General features: G+C 68.0%; 3 protein-coding genes across 4 annotated transcripts in view; all 3 read right to left on the reverse strand.

Moving 5' to 3' along the window:
• Positions 1 to 24: 24 nt before the first annotated feature.
• PHPT1 (phosphohistidine phosphatase 1) lies at positions 25 to 2,106 on the reverse strand. 2 transcript variants are annotated; one of them, XM_063593844.1, is made up of 4 exons: positions 1,494 to 2,092; positions 916 to 1,040; positions 493 to 550; positions 265 to 299 (listed from the first exon to the last, which is right to left on the reverse strand). In XM_063593844.1, the coding sequence occupies exons 1-4, from the start codon at positions 1,651 to 1,653 to the stop codon at positions 265 to 267; spliced, it is 378 nt and encodes a 125-aa protein (XP_063449914.1). In that variant the 5' UTR covers positions 1,654 to 2,092. The 2 variants fall into 2 exon arrangements, with proteins under 2 accessions (XP_034785465.1, XP_063449914.1); XM_034929574.3 differs by lacking the exon at positions 493 to 550 and having other exon boundaries at positions 25 to 299; positions 1,494 to 2,106.
• A 423-nt stretch (positions 2,107 to 2,529) lies between these two features.
• On the reverse strand, positions 2,530 to 10,014 carry AJM1 (apical junction component 1 homolog). Its single transcript, XM_063593843.1, has 3 exons — positions 8,739 to 10,014; positions 7,052 to 7,135; positions 2,530 to 6,975 (listed from the first exon to the last, which is right to left on the reverse strand). Exon 3 carries the CDS (start codon positions 6,914 to 6,916, stop codon positions 3,986 to 3,988), a length of 2,931 nt encoding a protein of 976 aa, XP_063449913.1. The 5' UTR covers positions 6,917 to 6,975; positions 7,052 to 7,135; positions 8,739 to 10,014; the 3' UTR covers positions 2,530 to 3,985.
• A 133-nt stretch (positions 10,015 to 10,147) lies between these two features.
• The window catches only part of RABL6 (RAB, member RAS oncogene family like 6), a 32,428-nt gene continuing 27,740 nt past the window's right edge, over positions 10,148 to 14,835 (reverse strand). Inside the window, exons 9-15 of the mRNA XM_034929567.3 lie at positions 13,675 to 13,991; positions 13,318 to 13,471; positions 12,209 to 12,421; positions 11,844 to 12,108; positions 11,465 to 11,636; positions 11,118 to 11,176; positions 10,148 to 11,008 (exon numbers count right to left, since the gene is read on the reverse strand). Coding sequence (XP_034785458.1) covers positions 10,808 to 11,008; positions 11,118 to 11,176; positions 11,465 to 11,636; positions 11,844 to 12,108; positions 12,209 to 12,421; positions 13,318 to 13,471; positions 13,675 to 13,991 — 1,381 coding nt within the window. The 3' untranslated portion in view covers positions 10,148 to 10,807. The remainder of the gene's footprint in view (positions 11,009 to 11,117; positions 11,177 to 11,464; positions 11,637 to 11,843; positions 12,109 to 12,208; positions 12,422 to 13,317; positions 13,472 to 13,674; positions 13,992 to 14,835) is intronic.

Below are 14,835 nucleotides of genomic sequence, written 5' to 3' on the forward strand. Positions count from 1 at the left end.
AAGCCAAGGACAGAGTTCAGAAACTGGCAGGTGTGGCAACACGTTTAATTCTGTGGCCAGGCTAGCCTGTCTCCAAGGCCTGGTGGACAGCACGTCACCAGAGGCTGCCGCAGGAGCAGGCAGGGCCAGCCCTGCAAGAGGAGTGCAGGCAAAGGCGGGGGCTCTGAAGTGGCTGCTGGAGGCAGCAGGCCCCGGGCTGGGAGTGCTCAGTAGCCATCGTTAGCCCAGGTGACCTCGTAGTCGGGGTACTTGGCTTTGATTTTCTCAGTTGAAATGGCGTGCTGGGCAGGACCATAGGCCTGGAGAGAGAAGACGCCTGCTGGCACTACCTGGACCCTTCAACCTGATACCCGGCTCTGGGCATCCAGCCACCAGCCACACCAGAAGCAAGTGTGGGAAAGGGATAGGCAGTGCCTGGGGATGCCAAACCCACCATCCCGACCGCCCTTGGGGGCTCCCCTGGGGAGAGGCGACCTCCACAGGCAAGCAAACCTTGATGGTGGATCCTGGGGCCTGAGGCGCCCAGAGGGACGCACGTGGGTCTCATCTGCTGGTGGTTTTTGTGAAGAGCACAGGCGGGGACTCTGAGCTCCACCCAGGTACTGACTGCCTCTGGGGGCCCAGGGCCCAAAGTGCTGGAGGACAGCTAGAGCCCAGCAAGGCCTCCCAAGGCAGGGAGAGGAGACAGCCGGCCATGTCTGGGGGTGTCCGTCCCACCCCTCAAGTCTGGCGTGTGCTCCATGGGGGAATGCAGGAACACAATGGGCCCTGGAGGGAGGGCTCTGCCGCCGACCCTGGGAGAACCCCAGGAAGCCTGCGTGCTCAGCTGGGGCCACGGGTCAGGGCAGCAGGCTCAGGTGGGCCTCGAAGCTGGTACTGGGGCCTCCGGCAGGGCGGGACGGGGCTGCGGCTCACCATGGAATAGCCGTACACGTGAATCTTCTTGTCCTGACTCTGGTGGGAGATGCGCCCGCCGCCCAGACACTCACAGTCACAGCCTTGCTTCTGCATGTCGCCCGACACTTTGTCGTAGATGTCCGCTGGGATGGGAGGGCGGCCTCAGGACGTGCCCTGGCCGCCCTTGGAGGCCGCGGGAGGAACTCCCAGCCGAAGGGGTCTGAAATCCCAGCTCTGAACAGCCCCTTCCCCAGTAGAGACGAAGCCCCTTGAGGCTGGGACAGGGATGAATGAGCGAAGGAGGGTGGAACCGGGGAGGGCGCGGGAACTGGGAGACTGTTGGGGAGGGTGTCAGGCCGTGTCACGCCCTTCCCGCCCAGGACCTCAGCCTGGGTCAAACCTAGCAGGGGCAGGACTCGGAGCAGAACGCAGTCCGCTACGGCCCGCAGCCCCGCCCCCGCCCCCGCCCCGCCCCCGTCCCGTCAGCCCCGCCCAGGCAGCCCCGCCCCCGCCTCGTCAGCCGCGTCTCCGTCCCGCCAGCCCCGCCCCCGCCTCGCCAGGCGTGCCCCTGGCATGCCCGCGGGTCCCGCCCTCACCATGGTACTCAGCCCACTTGTAGCCGCGCACGATTTCCTTGCTCTCTGCAGCCGGAGCCCCGGAGCGGGGAGCCGAGTGGACTCGGATCAGCACATACTTGAAGACGCCGTCGGAGTCGATGTCCACATCAGGAATGAGAGCGAGGTCCGCCGCCGCCATGTTCCTCCTCCCGGAGTCCCCTCCTCCCACCCGACCCGGGGGCCGCTTGTACTGCGGGAGGCGGGCTCTGCGAGAGCGACGACCAATCCCGTCGGGGAATGCTTCCCAAGGCCCAGCGCCTCAGCCAATTGTACCGCCGACCGAGGCAAGTGCTGACCAATCGCAATCCAGTTCCTTGCCGCCTTGCGGCTCCGCCAGCCCCGCTTAAAGGAAACGTGGAATCGGGAATGGGTGGTGATGAAATCCAGCCAACGGAAAAGTTCCTCTCCAGCGGGGTCCGGTGGCACCCTTGGAACGGGGCAGTTAGGCGGCCCGCGAGGCTGGGGCAACGAGGGAGGCCTGAGGGACTTGCCAGCCCTGACCTCCTGTCCCGCACGTAGTCCGAAGGCCACCCTCCCCGTGGCCCCCACCGCCCAAAGGCCTCCCCCCTCCCCCTCCCACCGCCCGAAGGACTCCCCCTCCCCCTCCCACCGCCCGAAGGACTCCCCCCTCCCCCTCCCACCGCCCGAAGGACTCCCCCCTCCCCCTCCCACCGCCCGAAGGACTCCCCCCTCCCCCTCCCACCGCCCGAAGGACTCCCCCTTCCCCCTCCCACCGCCCGAAGGACTCCCCCCTCCCCCTCCCACCGCCCGAAGGACTCCCCCTCCCCTCTCTCCACCGCCCAAAGGCCTCCCTCTCTCCCCCTCCCACCGCCCGAAGGACTCCCCCTCCCCGCTCTCCACCGCCCGAAGGCCTCGCTCTCTACCCCCTCCACCGCCCGAAGGACTCCCTCTCTTCCCCGTCCACCGCCCGAAGGCCTCTCCCTTTCTCCTCTCCACCGACCGAAGGCTTCCGTCCCCAACCCCGCTACCCGTACAAGGAGGCAACAGCAGCCGCTACATTCAAGTTCTATTTTACTTGGTTCGAAAGCTCTTGCCCCCTGGAAATTATTCCGGCCCAGGGGCGTTCCTGGCCGGCCCTCAGGGGTGGGGCCGAATGCAGAGGCCCTGGGGTAGGGGGCGCGGGGCGCGGCGGCGGGTGGGCAAGCGGGACGCCTGGCCGGTGCAGACGCGCGGGGACGAGATGGGCGCGCCGGGTGCGAAAGCAGGAGCGGAGGCGGGGGTGCCCAATTTCTCTCACTTGGTGCCCCCTCCCCTGGCTCCAAAGTAGGGCTGGGGACTCCAGGAGGGCCCTTGCGTTTGGCCTCCACCCCTCTCCCGGATACCCCACCCTCCAGAGAGCTCTGGGCGCGGACCAGGGTGCACTTAGGGGACAGGTGGAGGCCGGGCCGCCGGGCTTGCGCCTCCACGCCCGCAGTACGGGGTGCGGCCAGAGCGGGTGTGCGGGGACCTCTCGGGACAGGTCAAGCCCCCTCGGGTGGGCTTCCACGCTTACCAACTAGCTCTCTCCCTCACCTGCTCGCACCACGCTTTGCCCTCCAGGCTCCCACCTGGGAACGCCCCGTCCCTTGGTCCTTCCTCTCCTAGCCAGGTATCAGCTCTGGCCAGGCCCATGTGCTCTGCTTCCCCTGTTCAGGTCCCCTGCCCCTTCGGCTGGGAGACTTGCATATCGACCTGAAGACCTCCCTGCGGTTTTTCCCAGCTCCTGCAGGGCCCAGACTGCAGCGGCTGGAGGCGAAGGGACGGCAGGGCGCGTGGCGTGGTTAGTGTGCTGGCTCCGACCAGCGGGAACGCACTGCGCACCGTCCGCCCTGCCCACCGCCTCGGCGGGACGCGCTCGCGCACACGGACGCACAGAGGTCGACCAGGGTGTTCTCCAGCGAGGAGGCAACACTGCCGCGGGAGGCGGGGCGGGGCGTGTTTAAAGTGACAGACTGGGCTTTGGTTATGTCGGGCTTCTGGACGAGGGGAAACCGGAGTCGGGGAGGCTCCAGCGAGAGCCCCGCGGACCGACGGGGACCGGATCTGTACGGGTGGGGTCTGTGCAGTAGTGACCCCTCCGAGTGAAGGCAGAGCTCGGCGGTCCTCAGGCCCACCCCGCCTCCCAGCGGGGAGCACCGAGGGCGAGGACCGACTTCTTCTGGGGATCCTCGAGGGCGAGCTGGGAGAGGGAGGAGGCCCGGAGGAGGGAGAGGGGTTGCTGGGGGTGGGAAGGCGAAGGGCCTGTGAGGAACACTACGGGGACGAAGGGCCGGGGGGTGGGGGCCTGGGCGGAGCTGGAGGCCGTACTGAGCGGAGCTTGGAAGGCTGAGGAATTAGAGGCGGGGCCTAGAAGAAGTCGGGGTGGGGCCCTGGCGGGGCTCGGGGGCGGCCCTGGGTGGGCCGGGCGGGGCCTGAGTGGGCAGGGCAGGGTTCGGGCCAGCGCCTGGGCTAGGCCTGGTGGGCCCGGCGCCTCACATGATGTCGTCCAGCAGGTTGGCGCTGGCCACCCAGTCGAGCGCGCGCGGCTCGGAGGCGGCCATGATCATGCACATGAAGGGGCGGCCGGTGCGCCGGTCCGTGGGGTAGATGGTGGTGGGCGTGAAGCGCCTGTTGGCCTCGACGAACTCGCAAAGCTGCTCGTAGACGCGCGGGAACTCGTGGCGCAGGAAGACGCCGCGCAGCCGCAGCTCGCGCTGGATGTGGATGAAGGCCACCTCGCGCGCGCGCCGGCCCGCCTCGCCGTCCTGATCCAGGCCCGCCGTGCCCGGTGGTGGCGTCAGGATCAGCGTCTCCATGTCGGGCTCGCGGCTCCGCGCCGGGGGCGGCCGCGCGGGGCTGCCGGCCGCCAGCGCTACCTTGGCGAACTTGCGCACTGTTGGCCCGTGGCTGCGTGGCGCGGGCGCGGGCAGGGCGGGTGTCCCCGGTGGCGCGGTGCCGGGTCCCACGGCCACGGACACGCTGAGCAGGAAGCACTCTGCCGGTTCGTAGAGGCGCCCAGCGGCCGCCAGCTCGCGCGCGTAGCTGCCCAGGGGCGCCGCGTGTGTGGCCAGCTCACGCAGCGATAGGTAGGTGGGGGATAGCAGCAGCCCCTCCAGGCCAAAGCGCAGGAAGTTGTCGGCCGAGCCTGGACTTGGGAAGCCCAGGAAGAGCACGCCGCGGCCGCGCGACAGGAAGCCGACACGAGCGATGCGCGAGAAAGCGCGGTGCACCGGGCCGCTGTCGCGGCAAAACTGCAGCACGTGGCGGCACACGCTGCCCACGCGGCCGTACACGCAGCGCGCCTTGTGGGCGTCCCAGTCCTCGCGGCGGCACAGGCGCGAGCAGTAGTAGGTGTAGCAGCTGTGGCAGGACTTGAAGTAGAGGCAGGCGTTGAACATGGTCTCGGTGCGCCGGCAGCGCGCATTGGAGCAGGTCATCAGGTCGTCCTCGTCGGCGCTGGGTTCGGGGGACGCGTCGGCCGCCTCTCCCGGGGCCGCGGGCTCCTCGGCGCTGCCGGCCGAGGCGGGGGGCGAGCGTGGCGGCGCCAGCGCGGGGGCTCCGGAGCCCGCGGGCCGCGAGTCCAGCAGTCGGCGCAGTTGGGGGCCCAGGCAGTCGGCCGGGGGCTCTGAGGCCTGGCCGGCAGTGGGTCGCGAGTCGATGACCAGGTCCGTGATGAGCTCGTCCAGCTGCTCTAGGCTCCGCTGGCGGCCAGAGGTGGGGCCGTCGGGGGCCGCGTGGGGAGGTGGCCGCGTGCGGCCCCCGGGCAACTCCCAGGCCCTGGCGCTCGGGCGCTCGGTGGCGCGCAGGTCATTGTCAGTGATGGTGATCTCGGGCGTCACGTACCAGTTGCGGCCCAGGCCCTCGCCCGCGCGGCCCTTCTCCGTCAGCGACGTCTCGGACAGGGACAGTGCGGCGTAGCGTCTGGGAGAGGTGGACAGGTTCACGACGACGGGCGGGCGCCGGCCTTCGGGGGACACGCCTCGCGGCTCCCGCACCTCGCGCCCCAGCAGGTTCTCGTAGCTGCGGCCGCGGCCCAACGGGTCTTCTCGGCGCGGCCCCGGGGCCAGAATGTTGTCCCAGGAGCGCGAGTAGTGGCGGCTGTCGGTGGCCAGCCGGGGCGGACTGGTGCCGGTGCCGCCGTGCCAGGAGGCGAGCAACGGGTCGGGGTCAGAGGGCGGCACCACTTGCAGGGTGCGGTACGGTCGCGGGCCCCAGTCCGCCCAGGCCGGGCTGCTGCGCGGGTGCGGGTACGTCCGAGCCAGGACGTCGCGCTCGCGGTACCTTCCGAAGTCCTCCGTGTAAAAGGGGCGGGCGGTGGAGTGGGCCCGGGGCTCCTCGGGGACATAGCGGGGCCCGTAGGGCAGGCCGTAGGCTCGTGGAGCCTCCCCATAGTAGGAGCGGGAGGGCGGTTCCTGGATTGGGAAGGTGCGCACCTCTCCTGCGTAGTAGCCGCCCATGCGCCTTGGACTGGGCCCTGGGAGCTCCTCGGACGGATAGGGCCTGGGGCAGTAGGCGTCGAAGGTTGGGCCGGGACTGGCTGCAAAGCTGCCCCGGAAGCCTTGGGGCTCCTCTGTATAGAAGAACTGGGTGGGGCCCGGCGGGGTGGTGAAGGGCAGACTGCGGCGCTCGGCGTAGTCCCGGGGCCCAGGCAGGGGCCCGTCGCAGTAGAACACCCGGGGATCCGCACAGTATGAGTCGCTGGGCGTCGGGGTGCGCGACAGCGCCATGTGGCGGGGTCCGGGCACCGTGAGGCCGTGGAACTGCGGGGCGGGGCGGGCCCAGTGCGCGGCCTCGGTGGGCCCGCAGGACCGCGAGCCCCGGGTGGCGTGCTGGAGCACTGCGTCGTCTGGCTTGATGTCCAGGCGGCAGCGCACGTGGGGGGCGGGACCCGCGGGTGGCTCGGGCGGTGCGCAGCGGCCCGCGGCGGCGCACAGGGGCGCGATGCGGCCGGGGCCGCCCCGCTGCGGCTGCAACTTGATGGGATGCAGCTCGTTGGCAAGGGCGCGGAGCGCCGGGTACGCGGGCTCCCGGCGCGGCGATGCCTCGGCCCGCGCCGCACGCTGGGCCTCCCGCCCTCGGCGGGGCAACACCGGCGGCGAGGCGGGCGCGGGCGTCAGGCCCGGGGGCGCGCGGGGCGCACTCTTGGAGCGGGCGCGGCGGCGTGGCTCGGCTTCGCGGGTCCGGGCGCGCGGCACAGCGGACTCCGGCGGCGGTGGCTCCGGCAGGGTCTCCATGGCCGGCCCGTCCAGCGCCTCCAGGAAGTCGAAGCTGCGGCAGTGGCGCTTGTTGAAAGGCGCGGGCTCAGCAGGCCGGGCCACGGATTGCTCACATGGCGAGCGCTTGGACGCGGGTCCCGGGGTCGCCACCTTGATGTCCTGGTACACGGTCGACACCAGCAGGTCCGGAGGGTCCGTACGGGTCATCTTAAAAGAGGTCCCCAGGCTGGCGGCTCCAGCTCACACTGCCTTGCGGGGCTTTTGCCCTGGGGGGAGACGCGGGTCAGGGCGGCCCCCTCCGCAGCCCAGGCCCCGCTACTCCCCCACGCTGGCCCGGCTTACCTGGGGCGCAGCGGGCGGAGCAGCCCTGGCTGCGGGCCTGGGCCGAGAACGCGGGCGCTTCCTCCATGCCGGGGTCAGAAGCACCTGCGGGAAGAACCCAGCTGTCCAGGCGCCCGTCCTGCCCGTCCCCCCGTCCTCTCCCTGCGATGGGGCGGGCGGGCCAGAAAGGCTTAGCCGTGGTTGTGGTTCCCGCGGCGGGAGCTCCTGCGTGAAGCTCCAGGGCCTCCCCTCCCCCGACTAGTGACGGCGGGGTCGGCTCGGGTGGACCCCTTTCCAGTTGGGGTAGGGGAGTGGGGGCGTGGTCCTGGGGCTGCGCCCTCTGGTGTCCGCAGCTGGAAGGACGGGCCGCATTTGGGCCTTATTTATAGGTGTTGCCCCAGGAGACGTCAGTGACTGCGCCCCCGTCACAGCGCCCACTGCAGAGCGACCCCTCCGATCGCGCACAGTCGAAGGCGAGTCCCTGGGTCTCAGCCTTAGCCGGCTCTGCACCAAGTGGGTGACACCAACCACCCCACCTGCTGGCCAGGCTGAGCACAGAGCCCCGCCCCCAGCACTGCAAGGACCCACGCCTAGGTGCCCTCAACTTCCCGTGAGCCCCAGGCCAGAAAAATGCCCCCAGAGAGCATACCTGGGCCCTAAATCTCCCTTTCCTTTCCCGACACCTTTTCTGACCCCAAGTATCTTTGGGTGGTTGAAACAAGGCCCCAGCTTTGTGTAAACGCACAGGACACCCCCCTAGGGTTTGCAAGGCAGTCCCAAGCCATCGAGCTAGGAGCTCGTGGCAGCCCCTCCTCTGAGCTGCGCACCAGGCCCGGAAGCTGCCCACTGGGGGTGGGCAGGGCGGAGGGTGGGGGAAGCCCCACTGCTTTGCAGGAGAGGGCCCTCCCCATTTCGCTCAGAAGGTTCCATGGAAACCTGCATTTCTTAGGCCCCCACGCGGCAGGCTGGCCTGGGTTCAGATGTGGGCTGCCAACCCCTCTGTGATCCCAGAGCCAGCTGGGGGGGTGCGTCAGAGAGTGGCCACAGGCCTGGCCTCTGCACACCCAACACCTGGTCTGGGGGGTCTACCCCAGAGTGAGCTGGGGAAAGCGGGTACCCGGCCAAGCCCCTTGCAGGGCAGAACCTCAGGTGGATGGGCCTCTCGGGGTCTGGCCGGGTGCCCCCTCTGTGTCCCAGGTGTGCAGGGGCTTCCTGCTGGCAGGGCTGTTTTTCTGGGTCAGGGCCACGAGTCCCAGGCCTTGTGCCCATCCCAGCCTCCCCCGCCCACCCCCCCCATCTCCCCCCTCCACCCCACCCGTGGCAGGACCGTCTACCCTCCTGCTCCCTCTTTCATGCTAAGCTCAAGGCCAGGCCAGAATCCGGCCGGATGACAGGGTGTGAGGCTCCACCCCAGGGAGGTGACAGTCGGCCTTGCTGGCTGCAGCTGTCGGTGACACCCCCTCCCGTGGGGATGGGGGTGGGGTCGGCCCTCTCCTGGGCCCAAGGCCTTCTGGAGCCCACGGAGATGGCTGGCGGCCTTCCCCACCTCCCAGCCCTGCCTTGCCTTGCCCTGGCTGGGAGCGGCCCTTCAAGGGATACAGCCGGTGTTGCCTGGGGGCGGGGACTCCCCATCCTTTCGGCTGCCCTAAGGCAGCTTCCCCCGCCCATGACGGTGACACACTCAGCAACTCGGCCCCTAACCCCTTACCTGGGTGCTGCTCTGGCTGTGCCCCGGTGGGCTGTGCCACCCCCAGGTCGGCTCCTCTGTGTCCCCGGCACTGCTGCGTCCCCGGCACGGGCAGAAGCTTCCAGGCAGCAGCGCGGATCCTGGCCTGGCTGCTCAGTGCTGCCCCTGATGGCAGCTGAAGGGGCTGTACTTAAAGGGGCCGCACCCAGTGGGGGCTGCACCGTGGAGCTGGGGATCATGAGCTGCACTGGCTCCAATTTGGGGCTGTGCAGAGCACAGGGTCCCTGCAGCACCCCCAAGACACAGACCTCAGTGTCTACACAGGAGCCCTGTGGCCCAGAGCAGCCTGCCAGTCCCGTCAGTGTCACCCCAACACACTTGCCTGAGAGGAGGGGCCCGAACCCTGGCCTGGGCTGCAGAGATTGCTCAGGGGCATCTTGGAATTCGCATCTCCTGTCGGGCGAGGCAGGAGCAGATGGGCTACTCTGTGCCCCACTGGCCTCTCCCCAGGCCCTATCTGCTTCAAGGCTGCCAATGCCAAAATCTTGGCGGGTACCTGGGGCCAGATGGCCCCTGCAGCCTCTTGTGTCCCCAGGATGCCATCCTCTCTGGGTGAGGCCACTCCTGCATCCGGTGTCCCTGCCAGCCTGGGAAGGCCTGCACGTGACCTACCATACCTGCCTGGTAATGTCCTCGTCCCACTCTGCCAGCCCCTCCCCAAGGCATTGGGCCTGGGAACGTTCTAGCTTGGCAGAGGGGTGGGGAGCTGATGCCCTTGGCTCTGAAGGGCAGGACCTACCCCATTCTGCACTGTTCAAAGCAGGGCCCACTGAAACCCCAACATAGCCGTCCATGGTGCGATCCTGGCAAGTTCACATACTGTCGACCCATCCCCACACCAGGAGAACCCCTGAACCCGGCCCTGACCTCATGGGCTGTGGGCTAAGGGGCCAGGCTAAGCTTGCTGTGGGCCACAGCACCTGCTCAGGGACTGCAGTGACCGCCCAACACCCTGGGGCCACAAGGCTCCCAGGCAGAGGAGCCTCCAGCTTGGCCACCTCCTCCCCTTCACTGGCACACTCTTCCTGCCTGCCCTGCAGGGTTCTCATGGCAACATTAGCTGTGGGGGTGGAGGCTGGGCGCTGCTGACAGCTGGAGGGGGCAGGAGCCTGAAGGCGGGGGGCAGGGCTGCAGGCGGCTGCCTGGGAGCCTTGCAGAGTGGACTTCCACCTCCTGGGGCTGAGGTCGCCAAGCGTGCTGCGTGCAGCTGCTGAGCCCTGGCACAGGTGGGCTGGAATGTACCCAGGGTGTGGCCAGACTTGGTGGGACGTCCTCACACCACTGCTGGGCAGCCTCCTGCCAACCCACGGCAGCCTGGGCCCGGGTCAGCGGGAGCAGAGGTGCAGGGAGAAGAACAGACACACGCGGAGTGAAACAGGAGTGCTTTATGGTCTGAGTGGAGTGTTTGGGAGGAGTGCCTCCCGGCTCCTGCCTTCGGGCTCACCTGAGCGGGGGTGCAGCTGAGGCCACTGTGGGAAACACAACCCCCACTCCCAGGAGAGGCCTCACATGCTGCCTTCGGTCTCGCCAGCCTTCTAGCGTGGGGCCTGGGCCGCCCTTTAGGGTGCGTCTGCACACCCGTGTTCAGGGCTCCCGGCCGGAAGCGGAACCATAGGCATGCCGCGGCCCCAGGTGAGCGCGGAGAGCAAGCAGGTGCCGGGGCAGCGCACACCCCACAGCCAAGCGGCCCCTGCCCAGCCTCTGTAAACAGACCCTCACAGGTCCCTCCTGGGCCTCAGTCACATCCCTGAGAAACACTGGCGGCTCTGCCCCGAGAGGGCCAGGGTGTCCACCGAGCCTGGCTGAAGCCAGCTGTCCCCTCCCTTCTTGCAGAGCAGGCTCACACTGGGCCTGAAGGCCCAGCACCTGCAGGGCCCAGCCTGGGGACCACCGATGCCCGGCCTCTTCCAGCTCAGAAGCGCACACGGCAGCCACAGGGCAGCGGCAAAGGCGATGGTACAGAGGCAAATGCCTCCCCAGGCAGTGACAGGCACGCCCCCCGCCCCAGGGCGGCCACTGCCCGCGCTGGCCTAGAGCTCCTCGTAGTCGCCACCCCCAGGGTGGCGGCCGCCCGGGGCCCCGCCCCCCAGGAAAGCCTCCAGCTCATCGGCAGCCGTCCTCTCCCTGCTGCGCGGGGGCCGCTGCTGCCGCCGCCGCCGCTCCTCCTTGCCCTCCTCCTTGTCCTTGCTCTTCTTGTGTTTGCTCTTCTTCTTGGCAGCCTTTTCTTCCTCCTGAGGAGCACAAGGAGGGGGCGCCATGGAGTCACAGGAAGCCACAGCCCTGGTCCCAGGACCACATGCCACCCAGTCCTGGCCTGCCAGGAAGGGGAGTAGCCAGTACCTCTTTGCTTTTTTTCTTCTTCTTCTTCTTCTCCTTAGAGGGGGTTTTGCCCTCCTTACCTGCACAGACAGGACAGACAGTGGCTCAAACTCAGGCCAACGGGGACCCCAAGCTGGGTGACAGGACTTCTCTAGAAACTCACAAAGCAGTGAGCCCCAGCCCTCCAGGAGGCCCTGCTGATGGACAGGACCACACTGCAAACATCAGCTCCTGCAGGGGGCTGCCAGGAGCATGGCACAGCATCCTGGACTCAGGAGAGGACCCCGGCCAGCGGCCAGCAGCTGGGAGGAGGCCCACGTTCTACCCGAACTCCAGCAGGCTGACCGCACTCTGGTGCCCCCACCCACCTTCCTCACTGCTCTCCTTGGGTCCGGCCTCCTCCAGCCCCAGCCCGAAGAGGTCCGAGTCATTCTTCAGTCTGAAGGCGGGGAGAGGGAGCTTGGGGGGTGGGGGCAGCTGGGCAGGGCCCTCATCCTCGTCAGTCACATCGGAGGGGTCATCTCGCACGGGAAACTCGTCCTGGAGCAGGGAGAGCAACTGGTCAGGCCATCATCCCTCCCACACCCCCAGGGGTTGTGGGATCTCAAACCAGGCCGGCAAGGCCCAAGTGTGGGGACATGAGATGCCTCTTCCAGACGCCTCCTCCCACTGCACCCACCCAGATCAGGCCTGTGGGAGGGACCCTGGCCACCTGGCTGACCTCTGCCCCGGGAGGACTCGTCTTACCGCCCTGCGCTGTGTGTCTGATGCCTCGCTCTCAAAGTCGGGGTCATCCATGACGAAGGACAGCATTTGTGCAGCAATGGGTCCCTCGGGGTCACTCTCCGACGAGGAGGCCTGCTCACCCTTCCCCGGCTCCATCTCAGCAGGGGGCCTGGTGCTGCTGCGCTTCTCCGGACCTGTGCGAACAGAGGCACCGCCTGGCCAGGGGGGTGCTGCGGTCCTCGTGGGAGCTGTCCCCCTCCGTGGCTTCGAAGCTGGTATGGAGGACCTTTGTGGACAAGCAGAGGGTCAGTCAGGGTCCTCTGGAGGCGTCCTGAACTGCCCCACCCGGGTCTCCAGGCCGCACCCGTGGGGACACCTGCCCTTACCACTTGGTCTCTGGCTCCGAGCACTGCTGGGGAGCTGGGGCAGGGCCTTTTGTGGGACCTGCCACTTCTGCTTCCTCCTCACTCGAAAGAGTGATGTCTTGACTGGGGACGGGGCCTGCAGGCAGCGGGGGACTCCCACGTGGCTGGTCTTCGAGGTCCACGTCGTCCTGGAACCCTGCCACCATCGGGTTGCCGCCCAGGGCCTCCCTATCACTGCAAAGCAGGGGGCAAAGCGGTCAGGGGCCACGGGGTAGGGATGGCTGGCCGGGCTCACGGGCCTTGGTTCTAGGCGCCCTGGTACCCAGCACACCCTGGCAGTGGGGCCACCCCACCCCAGGTGCTGTGTTGTGCAGAGGCCCCCTCATGGTTGTCACAGGGCTTCTGAGCAGGAAGGGGTCGGGGGCACAAGGTTGGACACAGTGCTGCCCTGCGGCCGCTCAGTGGGTGAAGGATGTGGAGCCGCACAAGTGGGCGCTCGTGGAGGAGGCGGGCCCAGCTCAGGGCCACGGGGCTTTCTGTCCTTTGTGTATTTCTGGAGGAAGCCGCTGCCCCACAGCAATGGGTGAGGCTGAGGTGCTGAGGCCACTGTGGGTGGAGCTTGTCCAGGGCTGTCCTGGGACCAAATGCAGGGCTTTGCTGCAGGCAAAATTTGGGGCAGCGTGGCAGACAGAGTGGTGGGAGGGGCTGGCAGATGGCTGGGGAGGCGGCTCTAGCTCCCAGCTCTAGGACCTGCAGGAAGCCGCCCCTGTCTCTGCAGCACCTGGATCCTGGCCCCGTGGAGACCACATCTGGTGGCCTGAACCTCCCATATGACCTGCAGTGGCCTCTCCAATGACTTCCATGTGGCATCTGCCCACAGAAGACCCCAAGGTGCCCGTCCTCTCCAGGGTGTGGGCAGAGCAGGTGGCCAGGCCTTTCTGACGGGTCTGGAAGCCCCGTCCAAACCCTTCCCTCGTCTGCTCCAGCCACAGAGCTGCTCTGTCCTCAGCCAACAGTGACCAGCCGGCGGGGGGCCCCTTCTGCGCCCCTAGAAAGCCAGCCCCACCTGCTGCTCGGGCACCCTGGAGGCTGGGGGGCAATGGGAGAGGAGGCCCAGGCCCACCCCTCACCTGTCGCTGTCCTGCTGGGCAGCCTTGGCCCCCACCTTCTTCTCGTCCCTGGCGGGGGTCGTGTCTTCCAGGAAGCTGCGGTCCAGGCGGTCGTCGGGAACAAAGTCCTCCACACTCTGGACTGTTGCTGGGGCCTCTGCGGCCGGGACTGGCTCTGTGAACAGTGATGCCGGGTCCTCTTCACTCGGCTCCAGAACCCTCACTGCCCCCAACCCCAAGCCAGGCCCACCCGGGATGTACCCACGGGACTGGGACAAGCAGGAAGAAGCGTGGAGCGCTCCGAAATCCAGGGCCCCACCTGTGAGGGAGGGCCTGGGGGTCTGGGACCAGTTTGGGAGGGGCAGCTCCAGGGCCTACCTGGAGGTGGAGGGGCTGCCTCGGTGGCAGGTGACGTCCCAAACAGCCTAGAGATGATGCTGCGCCGTGGGGCGGGGGCTGAGGGGCACGCAGGTGGGGGCAGGGCCTCTGAGGGTGGTACAGGGGGCACAGAGGATGGTGGGGCGGCATTGAGGGGCAGCTGTGGGGCGGGCTGGGGTGTGCCGGGGCTGGAGCTCCCCGTGGACACGGCGCCTGCAGGCACCACTGGTGACTGGGAGCCCGAGGATGGGCTCTGCCCGTTGGCCGCCAGTGGGGACGCATGGCCACGGCTGCGAGCCTCCATCATCTCCAGGAAGCTGAAAGGCAGAAGGCGGGTGAGAAGCCTGGCTCCCCTGCCTCTCCCTGAGGCCCTCAGGTGACAAGGGGCTCTCTGCTGCTGCTGCTGGGGCTGGGAAGAGCCGCTGTGTTCTGGGCCACCCGCCCCACAGGGGCCATCATCCCCATCCACTTCCAAGGGCAGCAGTGCCGGCCAGGCACGGTAGCTCATGCCTGTAATCCCAGCACTGTAGGAGGCCAAGGCAGGCAGATCACGAGGTCAGGAGGTGGAGACCGTCCTGGCTAACGCAGTGAAACCCCGTCTCTACTAAAAATACAAAAAAAATTAGCTGGGTGTGGTGGCGGGTGCCTGTAGCCTCAGCTACTTGGGAGGCTGAGGCAGGAGAATGGCGTGAACCCGGGAGGCGGAGCTTGCGGTGAGCCGAGATCACACCACTGCGCTCCAGCCTGGGCGACAGAGTGAGACTCCATCTCAGAAAAAGAGCAGCAGTGCCGAAGGGTGGGGACAGCAGGCACCAGCGTGCATGTGTCCAGCTCCCCTGAAAGTCACTTCAGATCTGTTCTGAGGCACAGCTGTTGGGGGCTCCATGCAGAGGTGGCCAGATGGCAGCAACTGGACCTTCCCGTGAGCGGGGGTTTCTGGGAAGAGGAGGGGGCTGGGGCTTGGTGGAGCACGTGTGGCCATCGCAGCATCCAGCTGACCCAACTCTCAGGCCCAGGAAATGCCAGGATTGGTTCAACAGAGAAGCGCCCATGCGGGGGGCTCCAATCTGGGGCTGGCCTGGCAGCTGGAAGCCACGGGTCCCTCTCCAGGCATCAAACTGCCTTCCCTCTCAGTCTCTTGCTGTGTCTGAGCCAACAGCC

The sequence above is a fragment of the Pan paniscus genome, chromosome 11, assembly GCF_029289425.2.
Source record: "Pan paniscus chromosome 11, NHGRI_mPanPan1-v2.0_pri, whole genome shotgun sequence".
NCBI classification, from domain to species: Eukaryota; Metazoa; Chordata; class Mammalia; order Primates; family Hominidae; genus Pan; species Pan paniscus.

What these genes read in the sequence shown, in the direction of transcription:
- PHPT1 (XM_034929574.3), bottom strand. Translation starts at nt 1,653, where the DNA reads ATGGCGGCGGCGGACCTCGCTCTCATTCCTGATGTGGACATCGACTCC. An exon ending in CAAGTGGGCTGAGTACCATG is followed by an intron (nt 1,041 to 1,493) that starts GTGAGGGCGGGA and finishes CTCCCATCCCAG; the next exon opens with CGGACATCTACGACAAAGTG. An exon ending in ACGTGTACGGCTATTCCATG is followed by an intron (nt 300 to 915) that starts GTGAGCCGCAGC and finishes TTCTCTCTCCAG; the next exon opens with GCCTATGGTCCTGCCCAGCA.
- AJM1 (XM_063593843.1), bottom strand. Translation starts at nt 6,916, where the DNA reads ATGACCCGTACGGACCCTCCGGACCTGCTGGTGTCGACCGTGTACCAG.